Below are 16,332 nucleotides of genomic sequence, written 5' to 3'. Positions count from 1 at the left end.
CGGCTCCTGTGCACTCTTCCAGGATTTCCTTTGTGCACAGCCTAGCCTGGGTCCCCAGCACTCTGTCCTGCAGTGCACAACCTTCTGAGTTGTCCTCCGACGTCGTGGGACCCCCTTTTGTGACTTCGCGTGGACTCCGTTTCACTCTTCTTCTAAGTGCCTGTTGGAGTATTTCTGCGGGTGCTGCCTGCTTCTTTGAGGGCTCTCTGAGTTGCTGAGCGCACCCTCTGTCTCCTCCTCCAAGTGGCGACATCCTGGTCCTTCCTGGTCCTCAGCAGCACCCATAAACCTCTACCGCGACCCTTGCAGCTAGCAAAGCTTGTTTGCAGTCTTTCTGCGTGGGAACACCTCTGCAAGCTTCATCGAGACGTGGGACATCTGTCTTCCAAAGGAGAAGTTCCTAGTCCTCTTCTTTCTTGCAGAACTCCAAGCTTCTCCCAACCGGTGGCAGCTTCCTTGCACCTTCATCTGGGGGTTTCCTGGGCTCCTGCCCCCACCGGAAACTGTTGCGACTATTGGACTTGGTCCCCTTGTCTTACAGGTAATCAGGTCCGGAAATCCGTTGTCACTGCACTGCTGGTGTTTGTTCTTCCTGCAGAATACCCCTATCATGACTTCTGTGCTCTCTGGGGGTAGTAGGTGTACTTTACTCCTATTTTTCAGGGTCTTGGGGTGGGGTGTTTTTCTAACCCTCACTGTTTTCTTACAGTCCCAGCGACCCTCTACAAGCTCACATAGGTCTGGGGTCCATTTGTGGTTCGCATTCCACTTTTGGAGTATATGGTTTGTGTTGCCCCTATACCTATGCATTTCTATTGCAACCCATTGTAATTCTACACTGTTTGCATTACTTTTCTTGCTCTTACTTACCTAATTTTGGTTTGTGTACATATAACTTTTGTGTATATATCTTACCTTCTTACTGAGGGTACTCACTGAGATACTTTTGGCATATTGTCATAAAAATAAAGTACCTTTATTTTTAGTATTTCTGTGTATTGGGTTTTCTTATGATATTGTGCATATGATATAAGTGGTATAGTAGGAGCTTTGCATGTCTCCTAGTTCAGCCTAAGCTGCTTTGCCATAGCTACCTTCTATCTGCCTAAGCTGCTAGAAACACCTCTTCTATACTAATAACGGATAACTGGACCTGGCACAAGGTGTAAGTACCTCTGGTACCCACTACAAGCCAGACCAGCCTCCTACACTGTGTGCCCAGAAAGTGACCATAATCCCCTGACCATAATGCTGGATTTAAACCCAGTCATGGTTGCTCTACAGAGGCTGAAGCAGTTATGTTGGTAAGAAGAATTAAATGGTGACTGGCGGACACCACCAAGGTAGGTGAAAGGCTTGAAGAGGTTATTTCAGCAGTTAATGCCAGCCCTCAGGGAGCCCTCTTCCACACATGGGATGACTTAATTAATACACTAAGGAGCCACCTGTTGTGCCCTGGCTCCTTCCAACATTGCTCAAAGTCCTCTGCGAAGGGGCAGCCTGACAACCACACAATTGAGTTATCATTTTAGCCGGAAGAGCCGTAAGAAGGGGTTTGCTCGCTCACAAGCAAAAATACACTGCAAATTATGCGGTATGTTAGTCCATAACTAACTTGCGCCAAAAGTATAACCGGTTATCTACGAGGAACAGAAAAACTGAGAGCAAAATGAATGGCTAAAAATCCCCAAAATGCTGCGGGAAAGAGGCCTAGCTCACTTTTGGAACTATGTTAACAGACTCGGATCCATTACTCATAACAGACTCAACGTGGTATCAGAAGCATCCTGGGTATGGTACGTCAGGGTATTATGCAGGACCTTGACAAGTGGCCTAAGTAACGCCCTGGACCCTGTGTCAAGAATATCAAATCCCAGCAGACAGCCATGCCTTGGCTACGGAGACACATGTTAGCAAACTGATAAAAGCCATGAAAACCGATGGAGCGCCAGGCCCCAGTGTCCTCCCAACCAGCATATATAAATGCGCCCCAGAGGAATAGGCAAAGGTGCTAACACCCCTTTTCAACCATGCTTGCAGTCCTGGACTGATCCTGAACTCCTGGAGAGGTTCCATCCTATGCCCGATTTTCCAAAAAAGGGATCCTACAATACCATCAAACTATTGGCTTATAGACCTTTTGGACATGGAGGCCAAGGCCTATGCTTGTGCTCTACACAAACAGCTAGAGGATTGGGCTGTGGCAAATTACATCTTTTTCAAAATGGGTTTCATGTTGCTGCCGCCGCAGCAACACACAACATTATACCCCTCGCTATCATGAGCCATTGTGCAGCCAAAAAGTGTCAGCTGCCTCTCTTTACCTGCTTTATAGTTTACAGAGCCGTATTTAACAAGGTGGATTGCAATTTGTTATGGTGGAAACTAAACACTTTGGGGGTCCCACCGCAACTACTCAGCAGCATAATCTCACTTAATTTCAACACCTGGGTCCACGTGAGAACAGGTCCCAATACAGTATCTTCCAAAATCACAACCAAGGACAGCCTGAAGCAGGGGTGTGCTCTCGCCTCATTACTTTTAAATTTATACACCGCTGACCAGCCCAGATTTCTGAAGGGTAGATACCTGGTTCCTCCATCACTTAGCCACTTCACATTCTGCAATATGCAGACGATATCGTCATCTTGGATCACTCAAAGCAGGCCTCTAGCGGGCACTGCAAAAACTCCAGATATACAACAAGGCAAATTTCCTTACCATCAATCGGGATAAAACCAAAGTTCTTATATTGGGCAGCTACAAAAAGAAACATCTTCAGACTTGGTATATGGGGCAGCGACCATAAAAAACATTAAGAAATACAGTTATCTGGGGGTATGGGTCCACGAGTCTTCCAGCTCTAAGGCTCATTTAGCTGCCCTGGGAAAAAAAAGCAGGTGCTATTAAATACAGCCTAAATTACCTCAACAAGTCCTTCCACAGTGCTTTGGCAGCTCCCATTCTGAAGGTGATGAAGGCCACAGTATGGGCAACTGGCTTTTCCGGAGACATGTGCCCCCATTCTTTAAAACATCCAATGCACGGCCTATAAGAGAGTATTCGACCTGCCAAGAGATGTAAGGAGGGCCAGACTACGTCTGGAATTTGCCCTGTCAAGACAATGACTTACATGTGAGGCCGATACTTTGAAATTTTACATAAGGGTTTTTTAAAGCCCCCCTCAAACTCTTTAAAAGACTGCTTAAAGGAGACATTTGAGACCCTGGGGAACCCCTGGTACAGACAAGTGGAAAGGGTGCTAACATCCCAACAAATAGAACGCCTCGCAGTGAACTCGGAGGAAATCCCCTACTTAGTCTGGAAAGTGGCTATCAACAGGCAGCTGACTTCACCCACTCATTTATTGGACTTCTGCACTTTAAAGTCTTCATATTTGTTCTCTTCATTAAACACTTCATATCTTGAGGGGAAACCACAAACATACCTATTTGATGCTTTAAATAGACAAGCTCACAATAACACCCTCTTTATTCAAATTCTGGGTCTTAAGGTGGCGGATTTCAACTCATGAGTCCGCATCGATGAGGAGAGGGCCTGCTGACTTTGCAACTGCACCTACAAGAATGAATCCTGGTTGCACCTTCTCTGCTGTTGCCCTGATCTTGACGCTTCCAGGCAATTCCTCCTGAGTCTGGTATATATACAGAAGGGAATGCGTTCTTGCTTGGAGGCCTCCTCGCTGTGCTTTTACCACGCAGATACGAGATCTTTAACGAGGTGCAGCAAATATGTCAGACCGCTTGAATACCGTCTTCGACCCCATTTAGTAGTGCCCAACTCAAACATTTTCTCCCAAAAACTGATAACGGACTACTTTAGCGTCAATGACCGCACTAAGCCCAGATGCCTCAAGGACTCTCCTGGTTAAGCCTAGCACTCCAGCCGGGTTAGTGGTCTCTTTGCACCATGTTTGTGTTCAGTCCCATTATGATATGCTCTGCCAAACTGAGCCCGGCCTGTACCCATCATTTTCATACCATCCTGGGGGTACCACATTGGCCTAAAAAACGTTTTAAAATTGTTTTAACCATATTTAGCAGCATAAGGGCTCGCCAGTTCTTACTAAACGTTTTTTGTTCTGTCTTTTTTTCTTTTCTTTTTCTGTAGCATTGTCGAGGTTTTAATTAACTGCACAATAAATGTATTAATTCATTTATACTATACTTTACTAGAATATGGCCCTCATTATGACGGTGGTGGTCTCATTGCCGACAGGCTGGCAATGAAGACCGCCACATTATGAGTGTGGCCGGTTGGCCTCTGCCAACCCGCCACATCCCCGCTCAGACCGCCAGGGCGTTTGGAGCAGCCGGGCCGCAAATGAGCACCTCCGACCCGGCGGTCCAATGAAGACCGCCAGCGGTATTATGAGCTGGCTTCAGAACTTCCCTCCTCCCCCCAGGTACAGCATCCCCTTCTCCCCTCCTCCTTTTCAGGTACAGCGCCCCCCCTCCCACCGCTTACATGCACACGCACACAGACACCCACACACCCCGCATACACACATTTAACCAACACTGAAATACACGCTTTCACTCACATGCATCCATACACGCATTGACTTCAACATTCATACACGCATTCAACCACGCATGCCCATACACACACCCATACACCCCCCACACACACACACCCCCAAACAAACACACACACACACACGCATACACACACGCACTCACACACACATTCACACACATTCAAACACCCACTCGCACATGCACACAGAACACCCCCAACTCTTCCACCCCCCTCCCCTGTCGGACACCAGACTTACCCTATCTGGCGAGGAGGTCGTCCAGCAGGGAACGGGCGCTTCCACCGCCGCAACGCTCCACCCTTAGGACACAGGTCATAATACAGCTGGTGGAGTCCTTCTGGCAGGGCAGGGCCGGTGGGGGAACCACCCATGCACCTTCGCCCGCTAGCACGACTACTGCAGGATTTCTGCCCAAAATGTGGCAGAATTCCTGCAGTACTATGGTGGACGGTCTTTTTGCGCCCACGGCTTTGGCGGTCTTACAAAAAGACCGCCAAAGTCATAATGAGGGCCTATATTTTCTGCAGTGCAGAACTCTGGCCTGAGAACAGATCTCTGTATATTTGGGGAGGACGCTATCAGACCTTAGCCCACTCATGGTGTCCGTTCACTTGGTGAAGGATAGAGCACCGATACTGAGCTGACGCTTTCAGACTGAGGCACTTCTGAATGCGGCATATGGGGAGACTATTTGTGCCTACTTGCTCTGTTATTTTGAGGAGAACAAGGGTTCCACGGGATCCAAGGACACTGAGTGGGATGCCATGAAAGTTGTTATGAGGGGACATTGCATTAAGACTTTGTGGGGGGAGTGTATTGACACTAGAGAAGCAGATCCGAGCCACCTAAAACGGAGGCGGTGATTTCATTAGAGGCACGGGTGCAAAACTTGCAAAGTCAGTAAAGGGAGGGGAGGCCTGCAGCATCTTGACTATAAGGCATACTTAGCTTGCCAGCACACATAGGGGGTCAAGCCGGGCCTCACATTGGCGCGGCTACTACAGTCTGAGGTCCCTAGAACTATCAAGGGGCATTCTGCACTTCCATGGGTGATGTTGTGAACTTCCAGGTGGCGATCTGTGAGACGTTGTACAAAGTGTGTCTTCTCCCTCCCGTCCCCGATCCGTGCCTAGATCACCTACAGAATTACATTGCTGACTCTGCTTAACCCCCCTGCAGCTGTAGGAACTTGCAGAGATAACAGGTGGCAATATGCCAGATGGGGCATAATAAGGTTCCGGGTATAGATGGGTTCCCGGTGTAATTTTACGCACTACATATAGCCATGCAAATTGCTGGCAGTGTATGAGAAGGCAAATCAGCGGGGCAGGCTGCCAGACCTGCAATCCAGAGCTCTTATAGTGGTGTTGCCCAGGTTGGGCAGGGACTCCCTGGAGGTGGGTTCATATCCCCCTTTGTTGATGTTAAATGTAGACCATAAAATCTTAATTAAAGTGTTGGTAAATCATTTGCTCCTGATCCTCCAGACACTTGATCACCCTGACCAGTGTTGATTTATCCCTCACAGAGCCACCTCATCCAACACAAGCAGGCTGTGCCATATTATGAATGAGGTTGCAGGGTCGAGGAACCTCCCTGTTGTGGTCTCCCTGGACTTTGAGAAAGCTTTTGACGCCCCAGATTGGTCACATCTACTGCTGGTCATAGAAGGGTTGTAAATGGGGCCCGAGTTCCTGGGATGGGTGCGATTACTGTGTACGGCTCCACATGCAAGGGTGTGAACGGGATGTCACATATCACGTCAATTTGCCATAGGCAGGGGCACCCGTCAGGGCTGTTCCCTCTCCCCCATTATCTTCGCCCTGACCATGGAGCCCCTTGACACCTTGTTGCAAGCAAGGGGCACTCCTTGGGGTGTAGCAGTGGGTCCCACCTGGCACATAGTCTCACTATATACAGACAACATTCTGGTGTATCAGAGGGATCATAGAAGGAGACTGCCTGCTGTTTTTGATCTCCTTGATCATTTTGGAGATATGACATGTCTCAGAGTAAACTAGGGAAAGTCTTGTGTCTTTCCTCTACAGAGGGTAGAATGTGTGGACGCAGCAGAACCGCTATCTGCCCTGCTGCCTTGGCAATACGACACAGGGACCTCCTGGACGGTAACCATGGCAGAGCTCTGACGTCCTTGGTGCAATCTTTGGGCTTTTGCATGCGCTTGCCCTTGTCCCCTATGGGTCGACAGCCATAGCAAAAATACTGATACTCCTGCAGCTACTTTATGTGTTTTTTACTGTGATACCTACCAGGGCCGCCTTTGCTGAATTAGGAAGGCTCATCTCAGATTTAATCTGGGGTAGAGTGAGTAAGCAAGTGGCCATACGGAGACGCTCCAGCACCCACTGATGGAAGGGGGCATGGGGCTGCCAGATCTCGAGTTGTACTTCGTGGCTACGCAATTGCAATGGTCCTTGCTCTGGCTGGTGGGGGACCCACTGCGTGAGGGAGGACTGGGTAAAGAGGGACTCAATGGAGTAGAACCACTGGACTGGTTGTTGACATCTGGTGGACCAGCCCAGGGGGCGGGCAGAGTGGTGTGTATTGCCAAACAGTGCTGGAATAGATACATCCAACCGAGGTGCGGTATGCCACCTTATACCCCGCAACTGCAACTCTGGAGTATGCCTGGGATGAGGGCTCTGCTGACGGCACACGACCCGGTGCCCTGGTGCAGGCCAGGTTGTCTTGTGTGGGTGACCTGTACACAGAAGGGGAGCTGCGTTCCTTTCAGGATTTGTAAGACTGCCATGATCTAGGAGCTGGTCAGTTTCTGACCTACAATGCTGTAGCACTGTCGATCAGGAACATCTGGGTGGTAGGGCTGCGGGCCCCGGCCCTGAATCATGGGCTGGATTGAATATGGAAGTATGGCCTAAGACAAATGTCATCACGGTATTATACGAGGTGCTACAAGCTGCTGAGGCAGAGCTTGCACTCCTCAGCAAGCCCTGAGGTGAGACGTGTCTGAGGACGGCTCTGACGCCTAAACAGTAGAGGATGGTGCTTGAGCAGGTAAAAGCAGATGTCTCGTAACACTTGCTTGAAGTTCACCCAAATCAATTATTTACATCTCACCTACCTTACTCCACACAGTCTTCATAGGATGTTCCAGGGGTGGCAACAGTGTGTCCTCGCTGTGGGTACCCTGACACTACACTTACAAGGGTGTGGGTGTAAGTGATGGAACACACTGATGGTGATAAATATGCAGCTCCCGCTAGTTTACTTGCTCTGCGTCCTCTGAGTCACTAAGCGTACGAAATGCCCTCAGCATTACCTAAAATTAGCTGATATGGCTATTGTCCTTTTCAAGCGACTTATCGCCATGACATGGAAGGCGGCACAGCCGCCTTTGATTGATAGATGGCTACGGGTGGTTCTTAAGTGGACATTGGCCGAGGCCGATGCATTGACCCGAGATCCGCACACAAGGGGAAGAGACAGTGTGGACACTTTATGGGACAATTACGTGCTTAAGCTACCAGACACAGTGGATGCTCTCACTATACCACAGGCCTAGTCCGCTATACCCACCAGGGGTCTTCTGATATGAGCCTTAGCTGCCAAGGTATCTGTCGTAAGGGACCTTTGAGATACGGAACTAGTACTTCTCGCGCACATGGGCTGACTTTCCTCTAGATGCCCTAGAGACCGGTGACATAGAGGGAGCCCTTCTACTCTTAACTGCTCACAAAGACACCCTGACACTCCCACTCACTTATCTTTATGCTTTCTTTTGCTTTCCCTCTGCTCACGCATAAACCATGACAAAGGGCCTCCTCAGCCACCTCAGGTTCCCAGTTTCCCAGAGAGTTTGTTCACATAATTGAAGTTGTACATTTTCTGTTCATGCTTGCAGGGCAGATTTTGTTCATGACCCACTTCCTTATGCTGGGGGTTGCACTTTGAGTTACAGCATGCTGGGTTGCATTCGTTCATTGAGATGCTTCGTCATGTTTTCTAACATAATGCCATCTTCTGAAGATAATATCCTCTTGTTATCATTGCCGAACTATATGCTGACTTAAGTTTTTAAGTTTTAAGGGTTTATCTGCTGATGCTTTGATCTCTGTTGTATCACAATGAAAAAGCCAATAAAGAAATATATATATATATATACATACAAAAAAGAAGAGAGAACTCTGGGTAGTTCCCAAGTTTAGGTGGAGAGCAGCTCTAGTAAGGATCACCCTGCAACACCAGCGACACCTTTGAGGTGAGCAAATCTAGAGTGTCGCTGGTGTTGCAGGGTGATCCTTACTAGAGCTGCTCTCCACCTAAACTTGGGAACTACCCCGAGTTCTCTCTTCTTTTCTGCATAGTTTATGCGTCATTCTAACCCTGAAAAGGATTTGTTTTGACCTATACTGGGTGCTCCCTTGTGTCTGGACAAAGCTAAACCTCTCTGATGAGGTCTAATGAGAGCGAAACACGTGTCAGGAGTTGCTTTTACTCATTCCAGGTTGGCTTGGATGGTACTTTACCACTCCAAAGCTGTAATACTGTGCCTGGAGTGGTAAATGGCTTTTGTCATTTTACAACACGGCAAGGTTGGCACTGTGTCAAACCTATGCTTAAAGACTTTGCTGTACAAATGGCAAAAGACTTTGTCACTATCTAGCTCGGGGTGGATAGCACTGTGCTGATCCAATGCTTAAAAACTTTGCTAGATAAACAAACATTTGAGGTGAGCAAATCTAGAGTGTTGCTGGTGTTGCAGGGTGATCCTTACTAGAGCTGCTCTCCACCTAAACTTGGGAACTACCCAGAGTTCTCTCTTCTTTTTTGCATAATTTATGCGTCACTCTAACCCATAAAGGGATTTGTTTTGATATATATATTTTTAAGGGTGCTAGTTGTTGAGGTCAGACAGGTCCGCATTTTGTGTTTTTTTTTAAAGAATAGGGGTGACGTGCCATAGCTTTAAGCCATCAGGAAACATGCCCTGAGAGAGATTCATTGACAATCTTGGCCCAAAGAGGTGGAATGGAAGGACTAAGTTGTTTCAGCTTGACAGGTAGGGCATCATTGAAGTGGCTGGAGGGTTTTATTGTTGTTAATGTTGTGAGTAAAGCGGCTTCATCCAGGATTTTGAAGGCACTCCAAGTAGCATTGTTAGTAGTGTAGCCAGAAGGATGGGATCCAGCCTGGTTCTATACAGGTAGGAGACTGAGCTGGACCTGAGTTAGCTGAAGCTGTGAGGCATGATGCAGTTGTAATTCAGTCCTCCTTGCCTTTTCAATGAAATAGGTGGAGAATTTCTTGCGGCTTGGTAAGGATTCGGGGTCTACCGTGTGTTGGTTAGATTTGCATACTGCTTGTTGTTTGATTTGGAATAGTTTTTGGGACTGTGTTTGCCATTGTCAAGTTGCTCCCTAAAGTATTCTGCTTTGGCTCTTCGGATGTGTTTGTTGGAGGAGCTTTGTGTCAACCTCGGGTGCTTGAGATGTGCTTTGGATGGAGAGCTTCACCATAATCTCTAAGCAAGCATTAAGTTACGTCTTTCCTCATTAATGCTGCCATTGAACAAGGGTTTGGAGTGTCGGCTCTGTATTCATTTTTAGCTGCTTCGGAGCAATTGTATCAAGTATGTCTGACACGGATTGTATGTAATGTTCGGTAAGATCATTCATGTTTGTGGCGGTAGGATGTTGTTGCTAGTAGAGGCTACATTGAATAGATTAATATTTCTCAAGTCGCTGGAATAATGTCTAGGTTTAAGAAGTTAGCCCTTTCTGGTCACCGCATTTTCTAGGATGAGAAAGGAGATTAGGTAGTGGTCTGACTAATCACAGGTGACTTTGCATTCAAGTTGAATGGTATTGTCTTTAGAGAAGATTACATAGCAGCCTCTAGCCTCTGTTGTTGGTTGGACCACTACATGACTGGATAAGGTTGAGGTCCGTGAAGAAGGCCTTGAAGGTGTTCAGTATGAGGGCCTTAGAGCAATTCCAATGTATGTTGAAATCCCTGAGGAAGATATGGCTGGTGTGCTAATCTGAGTTAGAGAAGGTGGTCTCCATTATTTTTGTTCAGTGAAAGGTAGGTTGTTTCCCAGGGGGGTGGGGGTCGGTAAGTTGTGTGGCGTTGACCTACTATCTTGTCATTACTTCATATTTCGATATCTAGGAATGCACAGGAGGGCAATGCCACAGTTTGCGAATGTTTCAGGATGAGCATGGAGTGGTAAATGCATGGTACCCCCCACTCCCCCCAACTCTTCCATTTCTGTCCACTCTGATGATGTCATAGTTGTGTGGGACTAGATTGTCCAGGGCAGGTCAGGAGGTCTCATTGAAACACATTTCAGTAATATTAGGAGGTCAGGGTCTTGTGTGAGAATGAGATCCAAGATGTCAGCTGCATGTTTTACCTCCTGCCTGCAGTAGAGAACTGTAGACCTGAGATGAGATTTGGTTTCTAAAGCTTCAAGGTGTGGAATGAGAACTTGTAGTAGATTGTGCTCATTCAGAGTTCTGTAGGTCAGACTAGGTTCTATAAGTGGGTTGAAGGGAATAGTCTGGCTAGTGACTGGCGCGGGTGACAAATCCCTATTAATAGTGGTATAATGTTACAGAAGGGAGTGAATGTCCTCATCAGATAGGTGGTTTGTAACCCTCTGGGGTCTGGAGATGGGATTGAGATGGGGTTGAGTTTTCCTGTTCAGATTTGGAGATTTCTGAATGCACGATGTACCATGGCAGGAGTGGTTCAGCCATCCGATTAGGGTAAGTTATGTTGAATGGTGTGTGGGGTCCAGTTAGCCCATGGGGTCAGATTGAGTTTCAAGAGCTTCGAGGTTGTAGGAATAAGTTTCTGAAGATTGGTTTTAACTAACTGAATGTCTTGACTGAGATCAGCGATTTTGTTTTCCAGGGAAGGGGGTTTAGTCAGTACCTATGGGATTGTCGCGTGGCCTAGGGACGGTAGATGTGTGTGCCCCAACTGGGGTGAAGGGAGTGGTCCACAGACCAGCAGGATCAAAGAAGTTGATAGGTGTGATAGGGGAAATGATATGAGGATGATGGTTTTGAGAGGGTCCCCTAGGGTGGTGGTGATAAGAAGAGGGTTTGGAAGAGGTCTCCTAAGAGCACCTGCAACCAAGCGGTGTCGTGGGCATTTACTACTGAAAGATTGGAGTCTGGAGTGATCGATTGGGTCGCCCCTTGGGTACCAGACAAGGTAGGGGAGGGTGTGCCAACTGATCGAGGGAGGCACCATAGTATCCGTGAATATCTCCAGGCTAAGGCTATTTCCTTCTTGCGCTGTGGTTTTTAGTTCTTCTATGAGCTAAGGGTGGGGGAAGGTCAGATAGGTGGGATAAAGGGAAAGGGCAAGAGTCCTCTCTTGGAGTGGGTGATCTTGAGCTGTCAGCAATGGTCCCAGTGTTGGTCCTGAGGCATAGGTGATGCGTTGGAGGGAGGTCTGGAAGATGCCTGTGCTTCCGTCAAGGAGCAGGAGGGGAGCCACAGGCTTTTGGATGAGATGGAGACATCGCTCAACATCATATTTGTGATCCTCACAAATATTTAATCAAAAAGCTTTAGGTTACAATTGATGATTGAATGTTAGATGATTGAATGAGAATGTTTCCGTTGTTCTAAGGGGAGATGGTAGCTTCAGCGATGAAATCAGTGGGGGTGTTATGGTGATTCGTAGGCCATGTGGTGTTTTTCTAGATGTGTTAATCCTGAGTGCTGGGACAGTGGCTCTCCTCCATTGTGCTCTTTTGTTGGTGAAGAAGATTAAATCAGTAACCACAGTTCCTTTACTGGCACAAAAGTAGAAAACAGAAATTAACATTTCAGGGTTCTGTTTGAGTATGTTTGAAGTCTTTGGCTGCGTTTTGGATTCGGAGGATAATTAATCTTGTGTGCATTGCGGTCTACCTGTGACATGAAGCTATCACTAAGACTTTGGTTGTTTATCTCCATAGTGGCAGAAGAAACATTAGTATGTTAATTCAGTCTATGGGAGCAGAATTTAAGGGCAAAGGAATTCATTACCAAGGATCCTGCAGTGAGACTACACCTCTCATGTGACTTAAGTGTACCTCCCTAGGATCATTACTGAGACTAGGCAGGGTGACCGCTAGGGGAACTGCAGCCTCCCTCTGTAACTATGAATGAAAAGCCTAATTCAGGAGAATGTTGACCTTTACCATTGCTCTCAAATCATAATAATGTCACTGCGCCTGGGGTAGTTAGACTGGCAAATGGTCACAGTAGCAGCTTGTTTGTAGGAGGGCAACAGCCTAGTTATAAGAGTTCATGAAGGCTGGAGACAGGCAGCATAGTGACACCAGTGCATGCCCCTTTGCACCTCTGAGAGCACGAATATGCTAAAAAGTCAGACAGGCTGGAAATGTCCCGCCATGGGAGGCCACCTCTCGCTCTAGTAATACTCACTGGGTTATTTCTCTCCTCCAGGAAAGCAAGGAATCTTTTTGAAAAAAATGCTGCTCCGATTTTACATTTGGCTGGTCTGGATGTAACAATTGTGAAGGTAAGAATGATAAATCTCTGGCAACTTTTTAATTCTCCAGTGCTTTACCCAAATTTCCCCCTACCTTACCATGCTCTGTTCAGATGCATCCTCATCAAAGGTTCATGCCACTGTTTTAATTCCATAAAATAATCTGTCCAGGTGTATTAATGGTGGTGGAGACGCTATGGTTATTTCTTTTATTTCAGATTGAGTATTGAATTTCAATTTGTTGGTTTATCTTGTTCTTTGTCTAATAGATCAATCTCTATGCCCCCCTTTAGACTCTAAGTACATTTTAAGCTGTTGCCTTGCATTAAAACCATTTATACAACTGTTTGCCTGAAACTCCTAAACAAGAAGTGTTAAAGGCCCTTTCTGGAGCAGTTTCCTTCCAGCAGTGGCATTCATGGGGGAGGGAGGGTCATATTGTGATCTGCAGGTTTTGTTATCCTCCTGGTAATAGCAGATAATTCTGACCTGCAGGGGGGCATGTGCCTTTTGACTTGTATTCGCTTTTACTCTAGCTCCATTGCATTCCAGTGAAAGACCTGTCTCTTTACCTAACCTCTTATCTCCTGCATGGACTTTCTCTTTGGGGTTTTGTCATTTCTAGCCCACTGCTTGAGATGTGACATTTGGATCTCTCTATCTTTCAGACAGATTATGAAGGACAGGCAAAAAAGCTTCTAGAGCTGCTGGAAATGACCGACCTCATCATAGTTGCTGGTGGAGATGGAACTTTGCAAGAGGTGAGAGTGTGGCTCCAGACATTAAGAGATATTGATGCATTGTGGTCTGTTGTGTGTCTGTGGAATGCAGCAGTGATGGAGAATCCACATAATTCTTTCAAATGGCTCTATTCTATTTCCCTCACAATAACCTGCTGGTTGCATCACTTTTTGTTCTTCAAGTTTGCTAAATCATGCCAAGAAAGAGGGTACATTCCTACACAATCCGGCCCTCTTCTACCCCTCACCCCCCAAAAAAAATAAAAATGAAGGACAACAAGGCTAACCTTGTCCAGTTGAGTCTTCATTGTCTAAGTGGAAATATCTGGAGAGTCCATCTGCATTAGAGTGCTTACTCCCAGGTCTATATTCCATTGTATAGTCCATTCCCTGTCGGGATATGGATCACCTTAACAGTTTGGGATTTTCCCCTTTCATCTGCTTGAGCCAAAGAAGGGGCTAGTGGTCTGCATGAACAAGGAAGTGAGTGCCAAACAAGTATGGCTTCAGCTTCTTCAGTGCCCAGACCACAGCAAAGGCCTCCCTTTCTATGGCTCACCAACACTTTTCCCTTGGGGTCAACCTTCTGCTTGTTGAAGCTACAGGTTGGTCCTTGCCCTCAGTGTTAAGTTGTGATATCCCAACCCCTACCTCAGAAACATACGTATGAACTATTAACTGCTTGGAGTAGTCAGGACTTCTTAAAATAGGTACAGAGCACATGACCTGTTCAGGATCCTCAAAAGCTTTTTGACCGCTAGCTGTTTATAAGACTTTCTTGGGCATTCTCTTTGAGGTGAGGTCATTAAGAGGGGCTACAATGGATCCATAGTTCTTAATGAACCTCCTGTAATACCCAGTGAGGCCTAGAAAGGCTCTCACCTGAGTTTGAGTAGTGGGGGAGTCCAATCCAAAATAGTTTGGATTTTCCCATGTAGTGGTTGAATCTGGCCTCCACCTACCAGGTGGCCCAGATATACAACCTTCCCCTGCCCTATCTGGCACTTGGAGCCATTGATAGTGAGGCCTCCTTTCAGCCTTCAAAACATTCCACAGGTGGACCAGGTGATCCTTCCAGGTGGTGCTAAAGACAGCTATATCACATAGATAAGCTGCACTACAGGCTTCCAATCCTTGGAGGACTGTATTTACCAGCCTCTGAAATGTGGCAGGTGCATTTTGCAGACCAAAGGACATCACAGTGAAGTGATAATGCCCTCCACTGGTTGAAAATACTGTCTTTTTAATTTACCATCATCTGATAATTTGGTCTGCCAATATCCTGCAGTCAAATCAAATGTGCTAAGATACTTGGCAGGTGCCACTGTATCTATTAACTCATCTGCTCTAGGGATAGGATGAACACCTGCCTTTGTGACAGTGTTGAAACCTCTATAGTCAGCACAGAACCTCATTTCCCTTTTTCCATTCTGAGAGTGAGGTTTTGGGACCAACACCACTGGGCTAGCACAGGGGCTGTCAGAGTGCTCAATGACTCCTAGGTACAGCATCTTTTGCACTTCTGCTTTGATGCAGTCTCTAACATGGTTAGGTTGCCTATAGATTTTACTTTTTATGGGCAAACATTCCCCTGTATCAATAGTGTGTTCACACCATGTGTTCTGACCAGGTGCTAGAGCAAATAGTTCTGAGAACTGTCCTAGGCGGTTCCTGCAGTCTTCCTTCTGAGGCTCAGAAAGGCAGTCAGCAAAGACTACCCCATCAGCTGCAGTGTTGAAGAATTTGTGTGTTCATATTTAGTGTAGCAGGGTCCCCACCAATGTTTCCTTCCTTACACATTGTTCCGCTGTAGTGCCCTATTTCAGTCTAGTTTATTTTCCCATGTCTTGTATGGATATGAGAACTCTGTTAAAAAATGTCTAGGTTCTTGGGGTACTAAACTGCCATCATCACTTTCCAGGGGAAAAGTGTTAATGAGCCGAGTGCTCCATCAGTGGCATCTACGTAGGTGCTGCAGTGCCAACACTGTGGTAGGCTTTTGTAAGTGCTTCAAAGTAGTCCAGAGTCTTGCACTATCAGACAGCAGGGTTTTTAATGTGTGTTTATCCCCATGTCCTGAAAGCACTCTGGCTACCCCTCCACCATCCATTGTTTGCCCCAAATCTGAATATTAATGTAGGAAGTAATCAAGTCGCCAGTTAAGCATGATGCTTGCGCTATGTATAGCGCCTTTCCCATAACAGTTCTAAATGTCTTAATGCCATTCACCTCTTGACTTTTTCTTTGCTGTAGTAAGGAAAGTATGGCCAGGTCATCCTTGCACAATTCACCTGCGTGTCACAAAAAATTACAAATGGGGGTGGGGGTAACTACCCACCCCCAACACACTTCTCTGTCTGTGGGTAGGTTGAGCATGGTTAGTAGGCATTTCCAGTCTCATGAGTGTACCACTATCCATTTCAGGGTTTGCAGCACTCTCCGTCCTATCAGGCAGCCATTGCTTCAATCGTTACAAACTGGTCCCCTCTGGAATCTATCAGTCGCCATACTAGGACAGCCCATTGCTCAGCT

The 16,332-nt window shown here is 46.8% G+C and overlaps 1 protein-coding gene across 1 annotated transcript in view; it reads left to right on the top strand.

The window, feature by feature from the left end:
* AGK (acylglycerol kinase) overlaps positions 1–16,332 on the top strand; it is a 188,742-nt gene that overhangs the window by 50,561 nt on the left and 121,849 nt on the right. Inside the window, exons 4-5 of the mRNA XM_069227974.1 lie at positions 13,015–13,090; positions 13,729–13,821. Of these exons, the coding sequence (XP_069084075.1) occupies positions 13,015–13,090; positions 13,729–13,821 (169 nt within the window). The remainder of the gene's footprint in view (positions 1–13,014; positions 13,091–13,728; positions 13,822–16,332) is intronic.

Source organism: Pleurodeles waltl, chromosome 4_1 (assembly GCF_031143425.1).
Source record: "Pleurodeles waltl isolate 20211129_DDA chromosome 4_1, aPleWal1.hap1.20221129, whole genome shotgun sequence".
NCBI lineage: Eukaryota > Metazoa > Chordata > Amphibia > Caudata > Salamandridae > Pleurodeles > Pleurodeles waltl.
This window is presented reverse-complemented; position numbering and strand designations above follow the sequence as displayed.